Source organism: Panulirus ornatus, chromosome 41, assembly GCF_036320965.1.
Source record: "Panulirus ornatus isolate Po-2019 chromosome 41, ASM3632096v1, whole genome shotgun sequence".
Classification (NCBI taxonomy): Eukaryota; Metazoa; Arthropoda; class Malacostraca; order Decapoda; family Palinuridae; genus Panulirus; species Panulirus ornatus.
Window position 1 is genome coordinate 21,716,187 of NC_092264.1, and position 25,138 is coordinate 21,741,324.

Genomic DNA, 25,138 nt, shown 5'->3' on the forward strand with positions numbered 1-25,138 from the left:
AATCACCCTACATCTGCCACTCTATCATGAAACACATTCAACAAACCTTCAAAATATGCACTCCATCTTATTCTCACTTGATCACTACCTGTTATCACTCCCCGCCTTGCCTCTTTCACCAGTTTTCATTTGTTCCCTTGTCTTATGCATGTTATTTACCTCATTCCAAAGCATATTTTTATTCTCCCTAAAGTTTAATGATACTCTCACACCCCAACTGCCATTTGCCCTCTTTTTCAACCCTTGCACCTTCCTCTTGACTTCTTGCTGCTTTCTCTCATACATCTCCCAGTCATTTGCATTCCTTCCTTGTAAGTATCGTCTAAACGCCTCTCTTTTCTCCTTCACTAACAACTTTACTTCCTCATCCCACCACTCGCTACCATTTCTAATCTGCCAGCCTTCCACCATTCTCATGCCACATGCATCATTTGCACATGTCATCACTGCTTCCGTAAATACATCCCATTCCTCACTTACTCCCCTTATGTCAATTGCTCTCACCTTTTGCCATTCTACACTCAATCTCTCCTGGTACTTCCTCACACAAGTCTCCTTTCCAAACTCTCTTACTCTCATCACTCTCTTCTCCTCAACAATCTTTCTTCTTTTTTGAAAACCTCTACAAATCTTCACCCTTTCCTCCACCAGCTGCCCCTCCCAGCACATTCACATCCAAGAGTCTCCCTTTTGCACACCTGTCAAGAAGTACGTAATCACATAGTGCTTCTTCTTTCTTTACTTTCTTGCCAGCTTCCATATTCTCATATTTATACTTGTGTATGTCCTCGTCTTTAAACCAGGTATTCCCAATAACCAGCCCTTTTCAAGTACACAACTCCTCAAGCTGTTTACCAGTTCCATTCATCCTCAATTGCCACATTACTCACCTTTGCATTTGAATCACCCATCACTAATACCTCCTCTGTTGCATCAAAACTGCTGACATACTCGCAGCTGCTCCCAGAACACTTTCCTCTCATAATCTTTCTTGTTTTGGACGGGTGCATAAGCACTAGTAATCATCTGTCGCTCGCAATCCGCTTTCATTTTTTCCACTTAAGTCTAGGGCTCACATCCATACATTCTTTCATACATTCCCACAATTGCTTTACCGATAGTGCTACCATCTCTCACATAAGCCACTGACTTTGCTTATAAGACATTCCCAAACCATTCTTCCCCTCAACCCTTGAACTTTGTGTCAGTCAGAACTGTAACATCCAGGTTCTTTTCCTCAAACATACTACCCATCTCACTTTTCCTCTCAACTTGGTTATATCCACACACATTCAGACATCCCAACCTGAGCCTTTGAGGAGGATAAGTATTCCTCACTTGGCTCCTTTTGTTACATCTTTCAGAAATTGAAATTTGATGAGAAAAGGGGGTTTCCAATCCCCTCCCCTGCTCCTGTCACACTTAGTCTCCTTTTATGATATGCAGGGAATAGGAGGTAGAATTCTTTTTTCCCAGCTCCAATCAACAGCTCTTTTTCAGCTCACAACTCCACAATATGTTCACCATTTCATTTCACCATGCTGAATACCCTGCTCTTCTGATGTAATTAATCTATCACAAACTCTCAAACTGATAAAACTGTTCTTTTTTGTACCTTGGGTTATAGTGCAGTTTACATGACAGATTGAGGGTGAATGTGAGTGAATGAAGCCATTTCTTTGTTTCTATCATTACCTCACTATCATGGGATATGGCATATGTATTGCAAAAAAAAAAAAAAAATCATACTCAACTTTGGATGATCCTACATCTGATCCTTCACCCCATCCCGTATATTCTCCTCCTACAGGGTTTGCCAGGTACTTTCCCACCTATAGGTGGACAAGGCATTTGACTCAGAAGGCATACTTTCTCAGGTTTTAAGAAGTGAGCTTGTGAGCTAGCTGTAATCCTTGCTTATTTTGCCTGACTAAGAACCCAGGCTTTTCCTTCAGTGTGGAAGCACGTTCTGATGCAGCCATCCCTTAGAAAGGAGACTGCTCTAACCCTTCTAGTTGTTGTCTCATTCATCTCACTCAAGACTGTTACCTCCAAAGTCAGTGAAACTCTCCTAAATTTACTTCCTGAAACACTTAGAATACCATTCTCTTCTTTCTGACCATCTGTACAAATTTTGGAAGTGCTAGGTTTATGAGTGAACTTCTCTCCTATGTGACTCACCTCTGGTCCTCTTCTCTCAGGGATTTTGAAGCTTTTGTTGTTGCCCTTGATATCTCCAAAGCATTTGATAGGGTGCTGTCCTTGCTTTCTGAACTCCCTTTCTTTGGTTTGTTTGCCATTCTCTTTGTTCCGTAATTAGTTTCCTCTCTGGCCATCATTGTCATTGTCAGTGGAGCGATTTCCCTCTCATATCCTATCAGTAGTGATGTTCCCTCAACTTATGTTCTCTCTGTTACTTCTAATCTTATTCACTGTTATGCTAATGCTTCCACTTTATACTCCAACTCATTTTCCCTCTCTGTTACTTCTAACCCTGTTCACTCTTATGCTAATGCTTCCACTACATACTCCAACTCTCTTCCCCTCCTCTCATCCCTCTAACACTTGGTCTCTTTCTCAAACTGATCGTATATCCTCTCTTAGTTCAGACTTGTGCAGCATCTGTGTGTGGGGAAGTAGTAACCTTGTTAGGTTTTATAGTGATAAAATGCAATTTCTTTCTGTATGTAAGAATCATTCATTTCCACTTGTTCATTATCAGAGCATCACAATTCAACTGCGTAATACTTTAAACATATTGGGCACTCCATTATGGAGACTTATAAGCAACATTACAAAGTCTTCTCTCCAAAAGCTAGTTTTGTATAGGTGCTTTAATTTTAATTTTTTTTTTGAGCAGCTGTTTTATATCTGTGTTGGTTTTATTGACTCAAGTATGGAGGAGTGCTCACATATCTAGGGTGGCTCATCCTCCTCATGCCTATTAACTGTGGGTGGCTTATCCTCCTCATGCGTAGTAACTATGGGTGGCTCATCCTTCCTGTTAAGTAAAATAGAATAAAAAACCTCCTGCCATTAATTCTCGTGGAATCACCTCTTCATTATTTCCGCTCCATATGCCATGATGTTCTCTTGCTATGCTGCTGGTATTACTTTGGCCTTTGTTATCATGAGTTCTCTAGATGTGTTTCTGCCTTAAGGCTTGAATGTTCGGCATTCATTTGGTAGCTGCTTCCCTCAGTTTCTGTGTGGAGACTGGCCACTTGAGGATTAGCTGTTATGATATCTCATTCCCTCGAACAGCCAAGCTGTGGCATTCTCTTCTCCCTTTTGTCTTTTTCTTAATTTGTAATCTTTCTAACTTTAAGAATTAGGTCTACAGACACCTGTGGAGCCCTGATTTTTATCTACTTTCTCTTTCTTTCACTTTTTCTTTCTCCTTAGATGGCCTTTGAGTGGGATATGTTTTTCTTGTGCCATGTTAGTCACTATACAAAAATAACATGCTATTAAGTACAGATGTTTTACATGTATTAAACTTTTGTTTGTTAGTTTTACTACTGTTTTTGAATGATTTTTTTTCATATTGCTACTGTTGGTGCCGTATCATTTATATTGTCCAACTTAAGATATCCTCTGGAATGATGTACCATAACATTAATGTTCTAGAAATTGTTTTTGTTACTAATTATCTTAGTTCACATGAATTACATAACAATGATAGAAATGAATGTATTAAAAAAAATTGTAGACAGTAATGATGATGTTAATGAAAATATTTTAAACTTATTAAAGGGGCCTAAATGTATAATCATTCATAAAAATCTTTAAGTTTTTGTCATATTTTTCATTCTAAAAGTGCTTAACAGCACTTACAAATTACACAAAATCTATCAGTCACCTAATATTATATTTTTTTTATTAGAATGCAGTTTACTAAAAATGGAAGACACCTTGTACTGGGTGGAAGGAAAGGTCATTTGGCCGCCATGGACTGGATAACGAAGAAACTTCTTTGTGAGATCAATGTTATGGAATCTATCCATGATGTTTGTTGGCTACACACAGAACAGATGATGGTTGCTGCACAGAAGAAGTGGGTTTACATATATGACAATAATGGCATTGAACTGCATTGCATAAAAAAGTTGAACAGAGTGCTGAAGCTGGAGTTTCTTCCATACCATTTTCTCTTATGTGCTGGTGTAAGTTTGATATTAAATTTCCCTGTAATGGACGGATTGTTCTTTATTTTTTTTCTTTATTAGATATAATTGAATTTTATTTTATCTATGGGGATAGTGAGAAAGAGTACTAACCACAAATTTCCTGCATGCTGTAGTAGATGAGTAAGAAGAGTAGGAGTAGGGATGCTGGAAATCCCCCCCTCTTCTGTATTACTTTTTAAAGGAAGGAACAGAGGAAGTAGCCATGTTTCTTACACTGTCTCTCTAGTATGGGAAACAGCAAACATGTACTAAAGAAAAGAAATTATGTATTGTTTGTTAAATGTGATGCATGGGTTCCCACTGAAGTGGATTAATGCATTGCATATTCATTTAAAGTACCTTGCATAACTTCAAATGTTAGCATATTTTACTAGATGTTGTTTAATAAAAAATGGGTACTGTTGTCTAAATGTGCGGGTTTTGATGGTATTTCAGTGGAATTTATTAAAAAACGGGGGGTGACTGTATTGTTGACTGGTTGGTAAGGTTATTTAATGTATGTATGACTCATGTTGAGGTGCCTGAGGGTTGGCGGAATGCTTGCATAGTGCCATTGTACAAAGGCAAAGGGGATAAAAGTGAGTGCTCAAATTACAGAGGTATAAGTTTGTTGAGTATTCCTGGGAAATTATGTGGGAGGGTATTGATTGAGAGGGTGAAGGCATGTACAGAGCATCAGATTGGGGAAGTGCAGTGTGGTTTCAGAAGTGGTAGAGGATGTGTGGATCAGGTGTTTGCTTTGAAGAATGTATGTGAGAAATACTTAGAAAAGCAAATGGATTTGCATGTAGTATTTATGGATCTGGAGAAGGCATATGATAGAGTTGATAGAGATGCTTTGTGGAAGGTATTAAGTATATATGGTGTGGGAGGCAAGTTGTTAGAAGCAGTGAAAAGTTTTTATCAAGGATGTAAGCCATGTGTACGAGTAGGAAGAGAGGAAAGTGATCGGTTCTCAGTGAATGTTGGTTTGTGGCAGGGGTGTGTGATGTCTCCATGGTTGTTTAATTTGTTTATGGATGGGGTTGTTAGGGAGGTGAATGCAAGAGTTTTGGAAAGAGAGGCAATTATGCAGTCTGTTGCGGATGAGAGAGCTTGGAAAGTGAGTCAGTTATTGTTCGCTGATGATACAGCGCTGGTGGCTGATTTGGGTGAGAAACTGCAGAAGCTGATGATTGAGTTTGGTAAAGTGTGTAAAAGAAGAAAGCTGAGAGTAAATGTGAATAAGAGCAAGGTTATTAGGTACAGTAGGGTTGAGGGACAAGTCAGTTGGGAGGTAAGTTTGAATGGAGAAAAACTGGAGGAAGTGAAGTGTTTTAGATATCTGGGAGTGGATTTGGCAACGGATGGAACCATGAAAGCGGAAGTGAATCATAGGGTGGAGGAGGGGGCAAAAGTTCTGGGAGCGTTGAAAAATGTGTGGAAGTCAAGAACGTTATCTTGGAGCGCAAAAATGGGTATGTTTAAAGGAATAGTGGTTCCGACAGTGTTATATGGTTGCGAGGCGTTGGCTGTGGAAAGAGTTGTGTGGAGGAGGGTGGGTGTGCTGGAAATGAGATGTTTGAGGACAATATGTGGTGTGAGGTGGTTTGATCGAGTAAGTAATGAAAGAGTAAGGGAGATGTGTGGAAATAAAGAGAGTGTGGTTGAGAGAGCAGAAGAGGGTGTGTTGAAATGGTTTGGTCACATGGAGAGAATGAATTAGGAAAGATTGACAAATAGGATATATGTGTCAGAGGTGGAGGGAACGAGGAGAAGTGGGAGACCAAATTGGAGGTGGAAAGATGGAGTGAAAAAGATTTTGAGTGATTGGGGCCTGAACATGCAGGAGGGTGAAAGTCGTGCGAGGAATAGAGTGAATTGGAACGATGTGGTATACTGGGGTCGACGTGCTGTCAATGGATTGAACCAGGACATGTGAAGCATCTGGGGTAAACCATGGAAAGTTTTGTGGGGCCTGAATGTGGAAAGGGAGCTGTGGTTTTGGTGCATTATATGCGACAGCTGGAGACTGAGTGTGAACGAATGTGGCCTTTGTTGTCTTTTCCTAGCACTACTTCATGCACATGTGGGGGAAGGGGGTTGTCATTTTATGCGTGGTGGGGTGGTGACAGGAATGAAAAAGGGCAGACAGTATGAATTATGTACATGAGTATATATGTATGTGTCTGTGTGTGTATATATATATGTATACGCTGAGATGTATAGGTTTGTATATGTGCGTGTGTGGATGTGTATATGTATACATGTGTATGTGGGTGGGTTGGGCCATTCTTTCATCTGTTTCTTTGCGTTACCTCGCTAGCATGGGAGACAGCGACAAAGTATAATAAATAAAGAAAAATATCTGTATTCATTTTGTCATATCTCAGTATTCAGTAGCTTTACTGGTGCAGAATCTGCATATTCCGGTTGTGCGTTCACCTCATTTTTTTTTCTTATACCTGATTGCTGTTCTCTGCATTTGTGAGGTAGCACCTGGAACAGTTGAAGAAAGTAAGCATTCACTTGCATCCATTCTTTAAATGTTTAATGCACTGAAACCACAGCTTCCTATCGTCACAAATGGGTCCCATTGGCCTTTCCATGGTTTACCCTGGCCATTTCACATGCCTTGTAGAGCATGATTAATCTAATTAAACCTGTAAAGTTTATTTTGCCAGTGTAGATTAAAAATGATTATGTTTCACTGTACACCAGCAGGTTATACAGTGGATCTACAGGTTCCATCCTGCTTCCTTTTAAGTACTTCAGTGACTAGAATGTTGAACTTAACATTAAGACCCTCAGTACACCCATAAGCAGGGTTTTCCATTAGTTCCAGCCACATTTCTGCTACCTCATTTGTTGGCCTGAGATGACATAGAGTCATTAATGACATTGAAACTCTTGACTTTATGTGTTTTCCTACTTTATGGTATTGATGATTTTGACCATCTCTTGTTATGGGAAATATTATTATCATTGCTGCATATAAACAGGAATGCAAGGGTCTTAGATTGATAGGAAGGTCTACTGCATGCCAGGGGAAGGGGACCTGGATGGTGAATTAGTTGTTTGCAGCTGACATGGCTCTGGTGGCAGCCACAGTAGAGAGAAACTCAGGAAGCTGCAGTCATAGTTTGGGAGTGTGTGTAAAAGCAAAAAGCTGAGAACGATTGTGATCAAAAAGTAAGGTTGATACAGATGCCTTGTGGAAGGTCTTAAGAATATGTGGAGTGGGAGAAAAGCTGCTACCAGCAGTGGGAAGTATTTACCAAGAGTATAAGGCATGTGTATGAGTATGAAGAGAAGAAAGTGAGTGGTTCCAAGTGAAGGTTGGTCTGTGGCAGAGATATATGATTTCACCATGGCTATTAACTTGTCTATGAATGGGTTGATGAGGGAGGTAAATTCAAGAATCTTGGAGAAACGGGCAAGTATGCAGTCTGAAAGGGATGAAGGGGCCTGGGTGGTGAGTCAGATATTGTTTGCTGATGACACAACACTGGTGGCAGAATTAAGTGAGAAATTGCTGAAGTTTGCGACTGAGTTTGGAAGGGTGTGTGAAAGGAGGGAGTTATGAGTAAATGTGAATAAAGGTAAGGTTATTAGGTTTAACAAGGTAGATGGACAGGTTAGTTGGGATGTGAGTTTGAATGGAGAGAAATTGGAGGAAGTTAAGTTTTTAGATACCAGGGAGTGGACATGGTGGTAAATGGAATAATGGAAGCAAAAGTGAGTTATATTGTGGGTGGGAGGATGAAGGTTCTACAAGCATTGAGGAATGTCTAGAAAGCGATATCATTGTCTGGGAGGGCAGAAATGGGTATGTTTGAAGTTACAGTAGTCCTTGCAATGTTATATGGATGCAAGGCATGGGCTATAGATTAGGATATTTGGAGGAGAGTGGAGATGTTGGAAATAAAATGTTTAAGAACAATAAGTAGTGTAGGTAGTAGTTTGTAGGCAGCTACTGACCAGATAGGTAAATTACCGACACTACTCGGGTATTGGGTATTGGGGGGGTTAGTGATGGTCGTGTAGTGAGTTAGCACTTCATTGGTTGTCAATTTGCACTCCTATGACCCAGGTAGTTTTCTTTTCCTTCTGCCTCACCCACACATGGGCTGCTGATATTTGGTTGACAGACATACAATCTCTCCTTGTCATGCCTAACACTTACCAACACTTAAATCACACAGCTAATTCTTCGCAACTCTAGATTTTCCTGTGGTGAGCCCTTTGTGCTAGCCCTAGTCCTAGCACTTCCTGTTGGCAAAATGGTAGAAGCAAGAGATGGAAGTAGTAGGCAGGAACATTAGGAGCTTTAGGTAAAACCATTAGGTAGAAGTAGTAGGTAGGAGCATTAGCTAGGAGCAATAGCGAGAAGTAGTAGGTTGTAACATAAAGCAAGAATATTAGGTAGATATGTTAGGCAGAAGTAGTTGGTTTGAACATCAGGTTGTATCCTCTGAAAGCACTGCAGTCGAGTTGCCTTCTGCCACTGGCCTGTCAAGGGTGAAGCACTAAAGGCTAAGAAGTGGCACTTGAGTTCAACAGTTATGTAACCATGCCCTTGATGGAGTTCTCAAAGGGAATGGGCATCAGTGATGTAGATAGATAGGTGATTTGATCAAGTATGTACTAAAAAGGTAAGATAGAAATGTGATAAAAAGTGTGGTTGACAGAGCTGAAGAGGGTGTGCTGAAATTGTTTGGACATATGGAGAGAATGAGGTAGGAGAAGTTGGCAAAGATATATATGGACCTGTGATAAATGATCCTAATATCCATATTGAACAATACATTAACCATCGTAAGAAAAGGGAAGAGCAAATCATTAAATTACTGACTGGCAAGGAACATATGACATCAATGGAATTAGTCACGATAATGTACAAGGAGTGTCCTACTGGTATGGTGGACGAGGAAGGATTCAAAGACATCTTCGCCCAGTTCTTTCCTCAGGGAGATGCCACCCAGTACGCTCACTACGTCTTCAATACTTTCAAACAGAACAACCATGGACAGATCAGCTTTGAGCGCCTCTTCGCAAACGGAACTACCTTGGCCCACCAGTGATGCTACTACGTTTGTGAATCGGGAACCGTTGCAACACAAACCTCGCCAGGTGGTAGAGTTTCCCGCAGTGTATCGAGACAGACTTCCCCAGAACTTTTTTTAAAGGGGAAGTAAATGTTTATAGTTGTGTTACTGGAGTGATAGTTTTCATACATGGTGTTTTGACAAGAAAATAGTGAAATTGGAGAAAAATGTAGCTTAGACATTGAAGCTTATTGATACAGTGGTTAAATTGATGAGAACTGCTATTGACGTTTGTGTAAATAAATTATACATTTCCTTTTTCCATAGCCAGAGGTTGAACCATTATGTGAAATTCATTTTTTCATTCATTTCAAGCAAGAAGTTTCAGTTTTCTAAATTGTTTCTTACATTTTTCATATGTATATATATGTGTGTGTGTGTGTGTGTATATGTGCGTATGTATGTGTATGTGTGTGTATGTGTATATGTATATATATATGTATATTATCCCTGGGGATAGGGGTGAAAGAATACTTCCCACGTATTCCTCGCGTGTCGTAGAAAGCGACTAGAGGGGACGGGAGCGGGGGGCCAGAAATCCTCCCCTCCATGTATTAACTTTCTAAAATGGGAAACAGAAGAAGGAGTCACGCGGGGAGTGCTCATCCTCCTCGAAGGCTCAGATTGGGGTGCCTAAATGTGTGTGGATGTAACCAAGATGTGAAAAAAGGAGAGATAGGTAGTATGTTTGAGGAAAGGAACCTGGATGTTTTGGCTCTGAGTGAAACGAAGCTCAAGGGTAAAGGGGAAGAGTGGTTTGGGAATGTCTGGGGAGTAAAGTCAGGGGTTAGTGAGAGGACAAGAGCAAGGGAAGGAGTAGCAATGCTCCTGAAACAGGAGTTGTGGGAGTATGTGATAGAATGTAAGAAAGTAAATTCTCGATTAATATGGGTAAAACTGAAAGTTGATGGAGAGAGGTGGGTGATTATTGGTGCATATGCACCCGGGCATGAGAAGAAAGATCATGAGAGGCAAGTGTTTTGGGAGCAGCTGAATGAGTGTGTTAGTGGTTTTGATGCACAAGACCAGGTTATAGTGATGGGTGATTTGAATGCAAAGGTGAGTAATGTGGCAGTTGAGGGAATAATTGGTACACATGGGGTGTTCAGTGTTGTAAATGGAAATGGTGAAGAGCTTGTAGATTTATGTGCTGAAAAAGGACTGATGATTGGGAATACCTGGTTTAAAAAGCGAGATATACATAAGTATACTTATGTAAGTAGGAGAGATGGCCAGAGAGCGTTATTGGATTACGTGTTAATTGACAGGCGTGCGAAAGGGAGACTTTTGGATGTTAATGTGTTGAGAGGTGCAACTGGAGGGATGTCTGATCATTATCTTGTGGAGGCTAAGGTGAAGATTTGTATGGGTTTTCAGAAAAGAAGAGTGAATGTTGGGGTGAAGAGGGTGGTGAGAGTAAGTGAGCTTGGGAAGGAGACCTGTGTGAGGAAGTACCAGGAGAGACTGAGTACAGAATGGAAAAAGGTGAGAACAATGGAAGTAAGGGGAGTGGGGGAGGAATGGGATGTATTTAGGGAATCAGTGATGGATTGCGCAAAAGATGCTTGTGGCATGAGAAGAGTGGGAGGTGGGTTGATTAGAAAGGGTAGTGAGTGGTGGGATGAAGAAGTAAGAGTATTAGTGAAAGAGAAGAGAGAGGCATTTGGACGATTTTTGCAGGGAAAAAATGCAATTGAGTGGGAGATGTATAAAAGAAAGAGACAGGAGGTCAAGAGAAAGGTGCAAGAGGTGAAAAAAAGGGCAAATGAGAGTTGGGGTGAGAGAGTATCATTAAATTTTAGGGAGAATAAAAAGATGTTCTGGAAGGAGGTAAATAAAGTGCATAAGACAAGGGAGCAAATGGGAACTTCAGTGAAGGGCGCAAATGGGGAGGTGATAACAAGTAGTGGTGATGTGAGAAGGAGATGGAGTGAGTATTTTGAAGGTTTGTTGAATGTGTTTGATGATAGAGTGGCAGATATAGGGTGTTTTGGTCGAGGTGGTGTGCAAAGTGAGAGGGTTAGGGAAAATGATTTGGTAAACAGAGAAGAGGTAGTGAAAGCTTTGCGGAAGATGAAAGCCGGCAAGGCAGCAGGTTTGGATGGTATTGCAGTGGAATTTATTAAAAAAGGGGGTGACTGTATTGTTGACTGGTTGGTAAGGTTATTTAATGTATGTATGACTCATGGTGAGGTGCCTGAGGATTGGCGGAATGCGTGCATAGTGCCATTGTACAAAGGCAAAGGGGATAAGAGTGAGTGCTCAAATTACAGAGGTATAAGTTTGTTGAGTATTCCTGGTAAATTATATGGGAGGGTATTGATTGAGAGGGTGAAAGCATGTACAGAGCATCAGATTGGGGAAGAGCAGTGTGGTTTCAGAAGTGGTAGAGGATGTGTGGATCAGGTGTTTGCTTTGAAGAATGTATGTGAGAAATACTTAGAAAAGCAAATGGATTTGTATGTAGCATTTATGGATCTGGAGAAGGCATATGATAGAGTTGATAGAGATGCTCTGTGGAAGGTATTAAGAATATATGGTGTGGGAGGAAAGTTGTTAGAAGCAGTGAAAAGTTTTTATCGAGGATGTAAGGCATGTGTACGTGTAGGAAGAGAGGAAAGTGATTGGTTCTCAGTGAATGTAGGTTTGCGGCAGGGGTGTGTGATGTCTCCATGGTTGTTTAATTTGTTTATGGATGGGGTTGTTAGGGAGGTAAATGCAAGAGTTTTGGAAAGAGGGGCAAGTATGAAGTCTGTTGGGGATGAGAGAGCTTGGGAAGTGAGTCAGTTGTTGTTCGCTGATGATACAGCGCTGGTGGCTGATTCATGTGAGAAACTGCAGAAGCTGGTGACTGAGTTTGGTAAAGTGTGTGAAAGAAGAAAGTTAAGAGTAAATGTGAATAAGAGCAAGGTTATTAGGTACAGTAGGGTTGAGGGTCAATTCAATTGGGAGGTGAGTTTGAATGGAGAAAAACTGGAGGAAGTGAAGTGTTTTAGATATCTTGGAGTGGATCTGGCAGCGGATGGAACCATGGAAGCAGAAGTGGATCATAGGGTGGGGGAGGGGGCGAAAATTCTGGGGGCCTTGAAGAATGTGTGGAAGTCGAGAACATTATCTCGGAAAGCAAAAATGGGTATGTTTGAAGGAATAGTGGTTCCAACAATGTTGTATGGTTGCGAGGCATGGGCTATGGATAGAGTTGTGCGCAGGAGGATGGATGTGCTGGAAATGAGATGTTTGAGGACAATGTGTGGTGTGAGGTGGTTTGATCGAGTGAGTAACGTAAGGGTAAGAGAGATGTGTGGAAATAAAAAGAGCGTGGTTGAGAGAGCAGAAGAGGGTGTTTTGAAGTGGTTTGGGCACATGGAGAGAATGAGTGAGGAAAGATTGACCAAGAGGATATATGTGTCGGAGGTGGAGGGAACGAGGAGAAGAGGGAGACCAAATTGGAGGTGGAAAGATGGAGTGAAAAAGATTTTGTGTGATCGGGGCCTGAACATGCAGGAGGGTGAAAGGAGGGCAAGGAATAGAGTGAATTGGAGCGATGTGGTATACCGGGGTTGACGTGCTGTCAGTGGATTGAATCAAGGCATGTGAAGCGTCTGGGGTAAACCATGGAAAGCTGTGTAGGTATGTATATTTGCGTGTGTGGACGTATGTAGATACATGTGTATGGGGGTGGGTTGGGCCATTTCTTTCGTCTGTTTCCTTGCGCTACCTCGCAAACGCGGGAGACAGCGACAAAGTATAATAAAAAAATAAAAAATAAGTGGAAAGGAGCAAGGAGAAAGGGGTGACCAAATTGGAGATGGAAGGATGGAATGAAAAAGATTTTGAGTGATTGGGGCCTAAACATGTAGGAGCGTGAAAAGCACATGGGATAGTGTGAATTGGAGCAATGTGGATACAGGGGTCTACTTGCTGTCAGTGGATTGAACTGGGCATGTGAAGTGGCCAAGGGAAACCATGGAAAAGTCTGTGGAGGCTGGATGTTGATAGGGATCTGTGGTTTCATTGCATTACACATGACAGCTAGAGAATGGATGAGATGTAGCAGGGAGATAAGACAGGATGGTTTATGAGGAAGTGTGAAAGTAGGAGCACCTGGAGTAAATGGAGTGCCTAAGATACCTTTGAGTATACTATGAAGCATGAGTAAACTATGAAGCAGATGGAACAATGGTGGCTAAAGTGTGTCATATGATGGGTGAAGAGGCTAAAGTCATGAATGCATTGAAGAGGGATCTTTGTCTCATAGGGGAAAGATTGGTACATTTGAAAGTATACTAGTCCCAACCATGTAGTATGGATGTGAGTCTAGAGCCCTGAATGCAGAACAGAAGAGGGTGGATGTGTTGTAAATGAAATGCTCACTTGCAGTATATGATTTGAGGTAAGCTGATTGCATAAAGAATGTTACTGTAAGGGAGAGATGTGTTACTAATTGGAGTATAATTGAGAGAACTGACCAGGGTGTGCTGAGATGGTGTGAAGATGAGAAAAGAGAGACTGACTTGTGTAGGTGGCAGGCATCCAACAATCATGGATATACTCCTACCTGGGTATTAGAAAGGTTAGTGATGGTGTTGCAATGAGCCAGCTGTCTTTCATGTTCACCTCCCTTTCCTTGGAAGAGGGAACCTATACTTGACATTGTTTCAAGCCATATATAGAGCAGATTAAGATCTTATTTTGCAAGGAAACGTGTAGCTTCCTTATCTTATCCAAAATGAGGCCTCTTGAAGGTCCTGGATCTTTTAACTTTATAGTGTAATGGGCAACAAGATCTGAAATATTTCTCATGAACAGTTGTTTCTTTGCAAATTTGTGGTTGGTAGAAAAAGTTCTTGAAGGTCATGGAGCGTAAAGACAAATATTTTGTTTTGATAGAAAGATTACTTTTATGGGTAAAGGTCAGTCCAAGTTCAATTTTTTTTACAAGAATGACATTTGTATTTATAAAAACTGGAGGAAGTGAAGTGTTTTAGATATCTGGGAGTGGACTTAGCAGCAAATGGAACTATGGAAGCACAAGTGAGTCACAGGCTGGGGGAGGGAGTGAAGGTTCTGGGAACATTGAAGAATGTGATGAAGGCAAGAACGTTATCTCGGAGAGCAAAAATGGGTATGTTTGAAGGAATGGTGGTTCCAACAATGTTATATGGTTGCGAGGCATGGGCTATAGATAGGGTTGTGTGGAGGAGGGTGGATGTGTTGGAAATGAAATGTTTGAGGACAATATGTGGTGTGAGGTGGTTTGATCGAGTAAGTTATGAAAGGGTAAGAGAGATGTGTGGTAATAAAAAGAATGTGGTTGAGAGAGCAGAAGAAGGTATGTTGAAATGGTTTGGTCACATGGAGAGAATGAGTGAGGAGAAATTGACAAAGAGGATGTATGTGTCAGAGGTGGAGGGAATGAGGGGAAGCGGGAGACCAAATTAGAGGTGGAAAGATGGAGTGAAAAAGATTTTGAGCGATCAGGTCTTGAACATACAGGAGGGTGAAAGGCATGCAAGGAATAGAGTGAATTGGAATGATGTGGTCTACTGGAGTCGTCATGCTGTCAATGTCAATATTGAACCCAGTCATGTGAAGTGTCTGGGATAAACCATGGAAAGTTTTGTGTGGCCTGGATGTGGGAAGGGAGCTGTGGTTTTGGTGCATTACGCATGACAGCTAGAGACTGAGGGTGAACGAATGTGGCTCTTTTTGTCTTTCCCTAGCGCTACCTCGCTTGTGTGTGTGGGGGGAGGGATGCTATTTCATGTGTGGCTGAGTGGCGACGGAAATGGACGAAAGGAGCAAGTGTGAATGTGTACGTGTGTATATATGTATATGTCTGTGTCTGTATATGTTGAAATGTGTAGGTATGTATATATATGTGTACAGGCCTTTATGTATATACATGTGTATGTGGGTGGGTTGGGCCATTCTTTCTTCTGTTTCGTTGCACCATCTTGCTAATGCATTAGACAGCGATTAAGTATAATAGAATAATGAAAAATAAACAAAAAGATGTTTTGGAAGGAGGTAAATGAAGTGCATAAGAAAAGAGAACAAATGGGAACATCAGTGAAGGGGGCAAATGGGGATGAAGTGAGAAGGAGATGGGGTGAATATTTTGAAGGTCTGTTGAATGTGTTTGATGATAGAGTGGCAGATATAGGGTGTTTTGGTTGGGGTGGTGTGCGAAGTGAGTGGGTCAGGGAGAATGGCTTGAACAGAGAAGAGTTAGTGAAAGCTTTGTGGAAGATGAAAGCCATCAAGGCAGCGGGTTTGGATGGTATTGCAGTGGAATTTATCTAAAAAGGGGGTGACTGTGTTGTTGATTGGTTGGTAAGGATATTCACTGTATGTATGGATCATAGTGAAGTGCCTGAAGATTGGCAGAATGCATGCATATTGCCATTGTACAAAGACAAAGGGGATAAAGGTGAGTGTTCAAATTAGAGAGGCATAAGTTTGTTGAGTATTTCTGGGAAATTATATGGGAGGATATTGATTGTGAGGGTAAAGGCATGTACAAAGCATCAGATTGGGGAATAGCAGTGTGGTTTCAGAAGTGGCAGAGATTGTATGGATGAGAGGGCTCGGGAAGTGAGTCAGTTGTTGTTTGCTGATGATACAGCACTGGTGACTGATTCAGGTGAGAAACTGCCAAAGTTGGTGACTGAGTTTGGTAAAGTGTGTGAAAGAAGAAAGTTGAGAGAAAATGTGAATAAGAGCAAGGTTATTAGGTTAAGTATGTTTGAGGTACAGGTTAATTGGGAGGTAAATCTGAATGGAGAAAAACTGGAGGAAGTTGTGTTTTAGATACCTGGGAGTGGACTTACCAGTGGATGAAACCATGGAGTCACAGGGTGGGGGAGGGAGCGAAGGTTCTGGGAGCATTGAAGAATGTGTGGAAGGCGAGAACGGTATCTCAGAGAGCAAAAATTGGTACGTTTAAAGGAATAGTGGTTCCAACAGTGTTATATGGTTGCAAGGCATGGGCTATAGATAGGGTTTTGTGGAGGAGGGTGGATGTGTTGGAAATGAAATGTTTGAGGACAAAATGTGGTGTGAAGCAGTTTGATGAGTAAGTAATGGAAGGGTAAGAGAGATGTGTGGTAATAAAAGGAGTGTATTTGAGAGAGCAGAAGAGGATGTGTTGATATGGTTTGGACACATGGAGAGAATGAGTTAGGAAAGATTGACAAAGGGGATATATGTGTCAGTGGTGGAGGGAAGAAGGAGAAGCGGGAGACCAAATTGGAGGTAGAAAGATGGAGTGAAAAAGATTTTGAGCGATCAGGGCCAGAACATGCCAGAGGGTGAAAGGCATGCAAGGAATAGAGGGAATTGGAATGATGTGGTATACTGGGGTGGACGTGCTGTTAGTGGATTGAACCAGGGCATGTGAAGCATCTGGGGTAAATCATGGAAAGGTCTGTGGGACCAGGATGTGAAAAGGGAGCTGTGGTTTTGGTGCATTACACATGACAGCTAGAGACTGAGAGTGAACGAATGTTGCCTTTTTTGTCTGTTCCTGGCGCTGCCTCGCTGGAAAGAGTTGGGGGAATGCTATTTCGTGTGTGGTGGGGTGTCGACGGGAATGGATGAAGGCTGCAAGTATGGATGTGTACATGTGTATATGTCTTTGTCTGTGTATGTATATGTATGTATACATTGAAATGTATATGTATGTAAATGTGCATGTGTGGGCATTTATGTATATACATATGTATGTGGGTGGGTTGGACCGTTTCTCATCTGTTTCCTTGCGCTACCTCGTTAATGTGAGAGGTGGCGGTTGAATATAACAAAATATAAAATAAAAAAATGAATAACTTTTTATTACAAACTGGGAAAAAATTTCCACCAAAGCATCATTCTTTTTGTCAAATGAGTTCACTCAATTTCATGATCTTACAGAAAATTACCTAGCTCACTGCTTTATTCATTCAGGCTCCTTTATCAATAACAATATTTGTGGATGAATCAATAAGTTGGTTCTTCCATATCTTGTTCACTAGAGAGTGTTGACTCTAACTGTCTTAAAGGGGTCTCAGCCTTGAATAAGATTAGTGAGAGGGTTATTTAACACTGGATGAATACCTTGTTTTGACTATTGTTTCTTGGACCCACTTGGCTTTCTTAGTGTGTATTTGTGTATGCTACCCTCAGAAGGGAATGGTCTGAACTGGAGGCAAATTGTTAATAGCAAGTTTTCTAAGCTTTTCTCATTATGTTTTTCTTCATATCCTTCTGCCTTCATTTAGATATGCTCTCAGATGCTCGTTGGTGAAATATGTAGGTTTTGAAGGGAAGAAAACAATTTTTCTGCCAAATACAGAGTGCTGTGGTCATTTACATCACCTCCCTGTACTTCTTTCTCGTCTTTCTGTCACAAGAAATGTTTATATTCAGAGCAGTAACCAACAAAGGTACTGATACCAGCTAAGTAAATGGCTACTTTGGCTAACTGCATGCAACCATATTTCTGTATTGTGACATTATAGGCTTGGGTAGGTTTCTGCATTCTGGTCAGTTCCACTGGCTTTATATGTATTATTATGATTGAAAGGGGTGCCTCCTGAGGGATAATAACTGTAATTAAACCAAACCAAGTAAGTGCTCTCTCAGATGCCTATCATAGGCTTCTGCCTATGGGGGGAAAATGGCTTTTCATCTTTCAAAACCTGAAAATTTTTCTTTTAAGTATCCATTCAAGACTTTCCCTGTGAGTAGTTATTAATTATGATTGCTAACCTAGCTGGTAACAACTTTATCTGTGCCTTGTCTCTGTTTTTGCATGATATCAAAGAATATTGCTTTCTTCATTTTTTATCACTTTCATGTTCCTAGCCTTTGCCATAAAAACTTCAAAAACTGCCTCAATTCTGGTATTACAGTAATCATACAAATGAACACAGCATGTCCTTTCCAAATCAGTGTAAGCAAAGATTAATTTTAATTATGATTTAAAAAATGTAATTCACCATTTAATCCTCTCTCTTTAAAAGTGGAATGCTGCAATAGATGCTTGATACATGTAGTAAATTCTGAAATCTTTTGTTGGCCTTCAAATTTCCATGAAATACCATTAAAAATGAATAAGATTTATACACAAAAGTTAAGCATGATTTAGCTAATAAGGATTGTCTTTCACAGGATGACACTGGATTTTTGAGTTGGCTTGATGTCACACTAGGAAAGGAGGTGATCCAGATTTTTACACATAAAGGTCGCCTGGAAATCATGTGTCAGAACCCATACAATGCAGTGCTTTGTTGTGGCCACCCAAATGGCACAGTGACGATGTGGACACCTAACAGTCAAGAACCTGTAGCCTCAGTCTTCTGCCATCATCGTCCGATAAGAGCAGTTGAATTTGATCCCTCTGGCAGGTAAAATGATAGTTTTGATGCTATATATGGGATGATTGAAGGTTAACTGGAAACTTAAACTGCATTAGATGAATCATCGAAGTGTGTGCATTATGAATAATCAAGTGCAACAGTAGCAAGATATTTCTACTGGAACACACTAGACAAGTTTAGAATATGCTTGAATGAACCATGAAGATAGCGAGGAACCAAGTGCCGTGGTAGAGAGACATTTCTGTTTGTCCTGGAAGCTTGAGATATACCCTAGGAATGTATGGGGCAGGACTCAGCCTACCCTTTTTTGCGGGGAATATGCACCCACCATCTCTTACTCTGTGTGAATGACCAGTAGGGATCTGCAGCTGCTCCCTCAATAATTGGGTCAGTCTTTGGACAATCAGTGACCACCATCAGGTTTACTCCTTACTGTCTATATGGAGCTCCTTTTCTGTAGGATCACATATACGTTTGGACGTGCTTCATTGCTTAGCTGTTCCCATGGTTGTTTAATTTGTTTATGGATGAGATGGAGATAAATGCAAATGTTTTGGAGAGAGGGGCGAGTATGCAGTCTGTTGGGATGAGAGGGCCTGGGAAGTAAGTCAGTTGTTGTTCACTGATGATACAGCACTGGTGGTTGATTCGAGTGAGAAACTGCAGACGTTGGTGATTGAGTTTGGAAAAGTGTGCGAAAGGAGAAAGTTGAGAGTAAATGTGGATAAAAGCAAGGTTATTAGGTTCTGTAGGGTTGAGGGACAAGTTAATTGGGATGTAAGTTTGAATGGAGAAAAATTGGAGGAAGTGAAGTGTTTTAGATACCTTGGAGTGGACTTAGCACCAAATGGAACCATGGAAATGGAAGTGAGTCATAGGGTGGGGAGGGAGTGAAGGTCTGAGAGCGATATAAAATGTGTTGGAAGAGAAAATGTTATCTTGGAGAGCAAATATGGGTAAGTTTGAAGGAATACTAGTTCCAACAATGTTATATGGTTGTGAGGCATGGGCTACAGATAGAGTTGTACGGAGGAGGGTGGATGTGTTGGAAATGAAATGTTTGAGGACAATATGTGGTGTGAGGTGGTTTGATTGAGTAAGGAATGAAATAGTAAGACAGATGTGTGGAAACAGAATGAGTGTGGTTGAGAGAGCAGAAGAGAGTATTTTGAAATGGTTTGGACACCTGGAGAGAACGAATGAGGAAAGGTTGACAAAGAGGATATATGTGTCAGAGATGGAGGGAACAAGAAGTGGGAGACCAAATTGAAAGTGTAAGGGTGGAGTGAAAAAGATTTTGAGTGGTTGGGGCCTGAATGTACAGGAGGGTGACAGGCACTTAAGGATTAGAGTGCATTGGAACGATGTGGTACACTGGGGTCGAAATGCTCTTAATGGACTGCACCAGGGCATGTGAAATGTCTAGGGTAAACCATGGAAAGGTGTGTAGGGCCTGGACGTGGATAGGGAGGGAGCTGTGGTTTTGGTGCATTACACATGACAGCTAGAGACTGAGTGTGAATGAATGTGGCCTTTTTTTTTTCTGTTTTCCTGGCGCTACCTCACTGAAGCAGGGGGTAGTGATGCTGTTTCCTGTGGGGTGGGGTAGCAACAGGAATGGTTGAAGGCAAGCAAGTATGAATATGTACATGTGTATATATGTATATGTTGATATGTTTATGCATATGTATGTATATATGCATGTATGGGCATTTATGTATATGTATTATTTATTATATTTTGTTGCTGTATCCATCGTTAGCGAGATAGTGCAAGGAAACAGTTAAAAGAATGGCCCAACTCACCCACATACACATGTATATACATACACGTCCACACATGCACATATACATACCTATACATTTCAACGTATACATACATACACATACACAGACATATACATATATACACATGTACATAATTCATACTTGCTGCCTTTATTCATTCCCGTCGCCACCCCACCACACATGAAATGACAACCCCCTCCCCCCGCATGCGTGCGAGTTAGCGCTAGGAAAAGACAACAAAGGCCACATTCGTTCACACTGAGTCTCTAGCTGTCATGTATTTAGCGCTAGGAAAAGACAACAAAGGCCACATTCGTTCACACTGAGTCTCTAGCTGTCATGTATAATGCACCAAAACCACAGTTCTCTTTCCACATCCAGGCCCTACAAAACTTTCCTTGGTTTACCCCAGATGCTTCACATGCCCTGGTTCAATCCACTGCACATCCACCCTGGTATACCAATCTCATTCCGATTCACTCTATTATTTGCACGCCTTTCACCCTCCTGCATGTTCATTTCATGTGTCATTTCATGTGTGGCGGGATGGTGTATGTATATACATGTGTATGTGGGTGGGTTGGTCCATTCTTTCGTCTGTTTCCATGCACTACCTTGCTAACACGGGAGGTAGCGACAAAGTATAATAAATAAATAATTATCATTATTATACTTTGTCGCTGTCTCCCATGTTAGCGAGGTAGCGCAAGGAAACAGACGAAAGAATGGCCCAACCCACCCACATACACATGTATACACATACACGTCCACACATGCTTAAATACATAACTATACATTTCAATATATATATACATACAGACATATACATATATACACATGTACATAATTCATACTGTCTGCCTTTATACATTCCTGTCACCATCCCGCCACACTTGAAATGACAACGCCCTTCCCCCCCGCTTGCGTGTGAGGTTGCGCTAGGAAAAGACAACAAAGGCCACATTCGTTCACACTCAGTCTCTAGCTGTCATGTATAATGCACTGAAACCACAGCTCCCTTTCCACATCCAGGCCCCACAAAACTTTCCATGGTTTACCCCAGACGCTTCACATGCCCTGGTTCAATCCATTGACAGCACGTCGACCCAGTATACCACATCGTTCCAATTCACTCTATTCCTTGCACGCCTTTCACCCTCCTGCATGTTCAGGCCCCGATCACTCAAAATCTTTTTCACTCCATCCTTCTACCTCCAATTTGGTCTCCTACTTCTTGTTCCCTCCACCTCTGACACATATATCCTCTTTGTCAATCTTTCCTCACTCATTCTCTCCATGTGACCAAACCATTTCAAAACACCCTCTTCTCCTCTCTCAACCACACTCTTTTTATTACCACACATCTCTCTTACTCTTACATTACTTACTCAATCAAACCACCTCACACCACAATTATGTTTTTTAATAAATACTTCCAACATTATTTGTCTAATAGAATAAATAAAATAAATATACATATTCCTATGAGTCCACAGGGAAAATGAAACACGATAAGTTCCCAAGTGCACTGTCGTGTAATAATCACATTATCAGGGGAAACACAAGAGAGAAATATAACAGTCAGTTGATATACAATAAAGAGATGTAGCTAGGATGCCATTGGGTAAACATGCGATTATCCAAGGCAGACAACGAGCGTACCATAAACTTATTATTATTGCAAGAAGGTGAATTGTTTACAAATTCTATCAATCATAAAGTTATCCAGTTTGTATAGACCTTCACTAATATTAAGATTATAATTCATTGTGTATTTAATAATAGAAGATTCAATATTTCTTGTGGTACTGGAGTTAGAGTTAGTAACTGAGATGACATTACTTCAGTCAATACAGTAATCATGGTTTTTAACGTGATTAAACAAGGCATTTGATTCTTGTCCGGTTCTTATACTATATTTATGTTGCTTAAGTCTAACAGAAAGATCCTTACCAGTCTGCCCAACATAAAACTAATCACAATTTCTACAATGCACTTTATAGATGCACCCAGGAGAATTTTCTGATGAGTTCCTGATTAAGATATTCTTTATAGTATTATTGTTGCTGAAGGCAGTCTAAAAATGGTAATATACCATTATTTGCATTTTCTGCAGTGAATTTGCTGGAAGGTACTAAATTGTTAAGTAAGGGAGAAATGTTTGTAAATTTTCATTTGTTGGCCAAACACAAAGAACATCATCTACATACCTAAACCAAATTGCATTAGAAGGTAAGATATTCTTTAGTAATTTTGTTTCAAAAATTCCATATAAAGATTACCTAGTAATAATATATATGAGTGGATGGTTCATTCTTCATCTGTTTCGTGGCGCAACCTCACTGACACAGGAAATGGTGATGAAGTATAATGAATAAATATTAATGTGTGTGTGTGTGTGTTGTGTGTGTGTGTGTGTGTGTGTGTGTGTGTGTGTGTGTGTGTGTGTGTGTGTGTGTGTGTGTTTACCTGTGTCTGTATATGTGTATATTTTCTATCTTTCTTACCTTTTTCCTATTTCCTGTATTAGCAAAGTAGCTCCAGGAACAGATAAGAAAGACCACATTTGCTTACGTCCATTCTCAAGTTATGTGCAGTGCATTGAAACCACAGACCTTTCCATGGTTTCCCCAGGCTGCTTCACATGCCACAGCAATATGCACTTCCTACTTATGTTTGCTTTTGACATACGTCTTGTAGCTTCTCACAAATTTGCTATATCAAGTTGGTTATTGGTCTTTGAGTTTCTAATGCACTAATTTCATAGACAAGACACTTATATTTAATTTCTCCACCATTTTGGCTTTGTTTTGGAAAACGACAGTCTAATGTGTATTGGTACATATGTACCCTCCACTGCAATGAAAGTTTTACTGAAGCTTTTTCAAGCTATTTTCATGTTGTTTTCTTTGATGATAATATCCCAGATTTTCTGTCAAGAGAGTACAAAGATTATTAGAATTTGCAAGTCTAAAATCTGGTGATTTTTTGTGATGCATGCTGAGCAACATTACATGTAGTGTTGAAAAATACCTCAAAATTGATTTGTCATTGATCGCTTCTCCCAGACTTTTCGACATCATCTTTATCATCATGATCCTTGTTTGTAGCTAGAACTAATTCCAGTTTTTTCATGTGTAGGTTTGTCAACTAATTTGATTATGGTAATGTCATGCAAAATTAGGTAGATTCCACTCCTAGATACTGAAAAGGGAATCCACTACACATACTTACACATACTTTGATAGAATCTCTCATCATGATTAAATCATTTCAGTTTTCTGCTAAATGATCATAAAGTCTTTTCTACCTCTGGTGTCTTCGTTTTTTCTGACCAATCTAATTTGTAATTTCTTCAACAATGAAGTCAGTATTTTCAGTGGCTACAGCATTTTTCATCACAGGGTTAAGATGAGCTTTAATTAAGAGTAAGGCATCACCTCTACTTTATTTCCCCTATTACTCTTAAATAGTGTACCTAGAATTGTGTATTCAGTAAGGAAATTCTTATTTTTCATCCAATTGATTTTTAATAATCAAGTTTCCTTCCAAAGCAAATCTGTAACTTATACAATAATAAAGCCAGTATTTTAATTGGCTAGAACATTTTTTACCTCAGGATTAAGATGACCTTTAAGAAAGAGCAAAGCACGACCTCTGCTTTATTTTTCCTATCACTTTAAAACAGAGTATACTTTGGAATTGTGTATTTGGTTAGGAAATCTTTATTATTCATGTCTAATCATGTTTGAGAAATACCAATCATATAATCTTCTGTCACTGGAAAACCTCAGTGATGTTTATGGTATCAGTACTTCAAGAGTTTATGCCATCATCCACCCTCAGAAATCCTTTGCCCTCCATCTCAATCAGCATATACAACCCATCCATCACCTATCCCTCACTTAAGCCAGTGTGAACATTTACTGTTCATCGTTCCCATGCATGTCACTTTGGAAGTAAAAATGAAGATAGTTAATTAAAAGATGCTTTTTCTTTTTTTTAGATTGTTATTTACCTTGAAACATTTCATAGGTACAGTAAATTCTGCACAAGAAACACAACATATTGTGTAAAAACAAAAGCAAAGTTTGTTAGGCAGTCATAAGCAATGGAGTCAGCTGAGGTTTCTGGAATTGGTAACTGCTTAGTCATAAGGTTTCAAGATTTTAGAAATTTATTTGCTTTAGCTTACTCTTATTTTGTTAGCAGAAGGTGGGTCTTTGATATCAATCTTAGGAGTGTATAGAAGTCGATAGCAAGTGTTGTCATAACTCAGTTAAGAAGATTTCTGAGCTGTGGACAGACTGGGAATGACGTTCATTTTGTGTAAGTGAAATGCAGATAACATGTCAGCCTTGATACAGTTGCATGGCCTCGTCACAACTCACACACTTATCCTCCCACATCATTGCTGACTGTAATGTTGTCGGAAATTTATACTTTGGTATGTCTCAGAATTGTAGATCACTTGAATTGTTGAAATATATAAAGGTATAACACCACTTTTTTTTTTTTCCCCAAAAGAAGGAGCAGAGAAGGGGGCCAGGTGAGGATGTTCCCTCAAAGGCCCAGTCCTCTGTTCTTAACGCTACCTTGCTAACGCGGGAAATGGCGAATAGTAAGAAGAAAAAAAAAAAGCACTGCATGACATGAAAATCACTACAAGAAATAGAGTGCCTTATGTTAACAAAATTCTGAAAAGGCTTAGT

General features: G+C 40.3%; 1 protein-coding gene across 1 annotated transcript in view; it reads left to right on the forward strand.

Annotated features, from left to right (window-relative positions):
* The window catches only part of LOC139761757 (WD repeat-containing protein 46), an 84,159-nt gene that overhangs the window by 11,258 nt on the left and 47,763 nt on the right, over nucleotides 1-25,138 (forward strand). Inside the window, exons 2-3 of the mRNA XM_071686192.1 lie at nucleotides 3,887-4,166; nucleotides 18,431-18,666. Of these exons, the coding sequence (XP_071542293.1) occupies nucleotides 3,887-4,166; nucleotides 18,431-18,666 (516 nt within the window). The remainder of the gene's footprint in view (nucleotides 1-3,886; nucleotides 4,167-18,430; nucleotides 18,667-25,138) is intronic.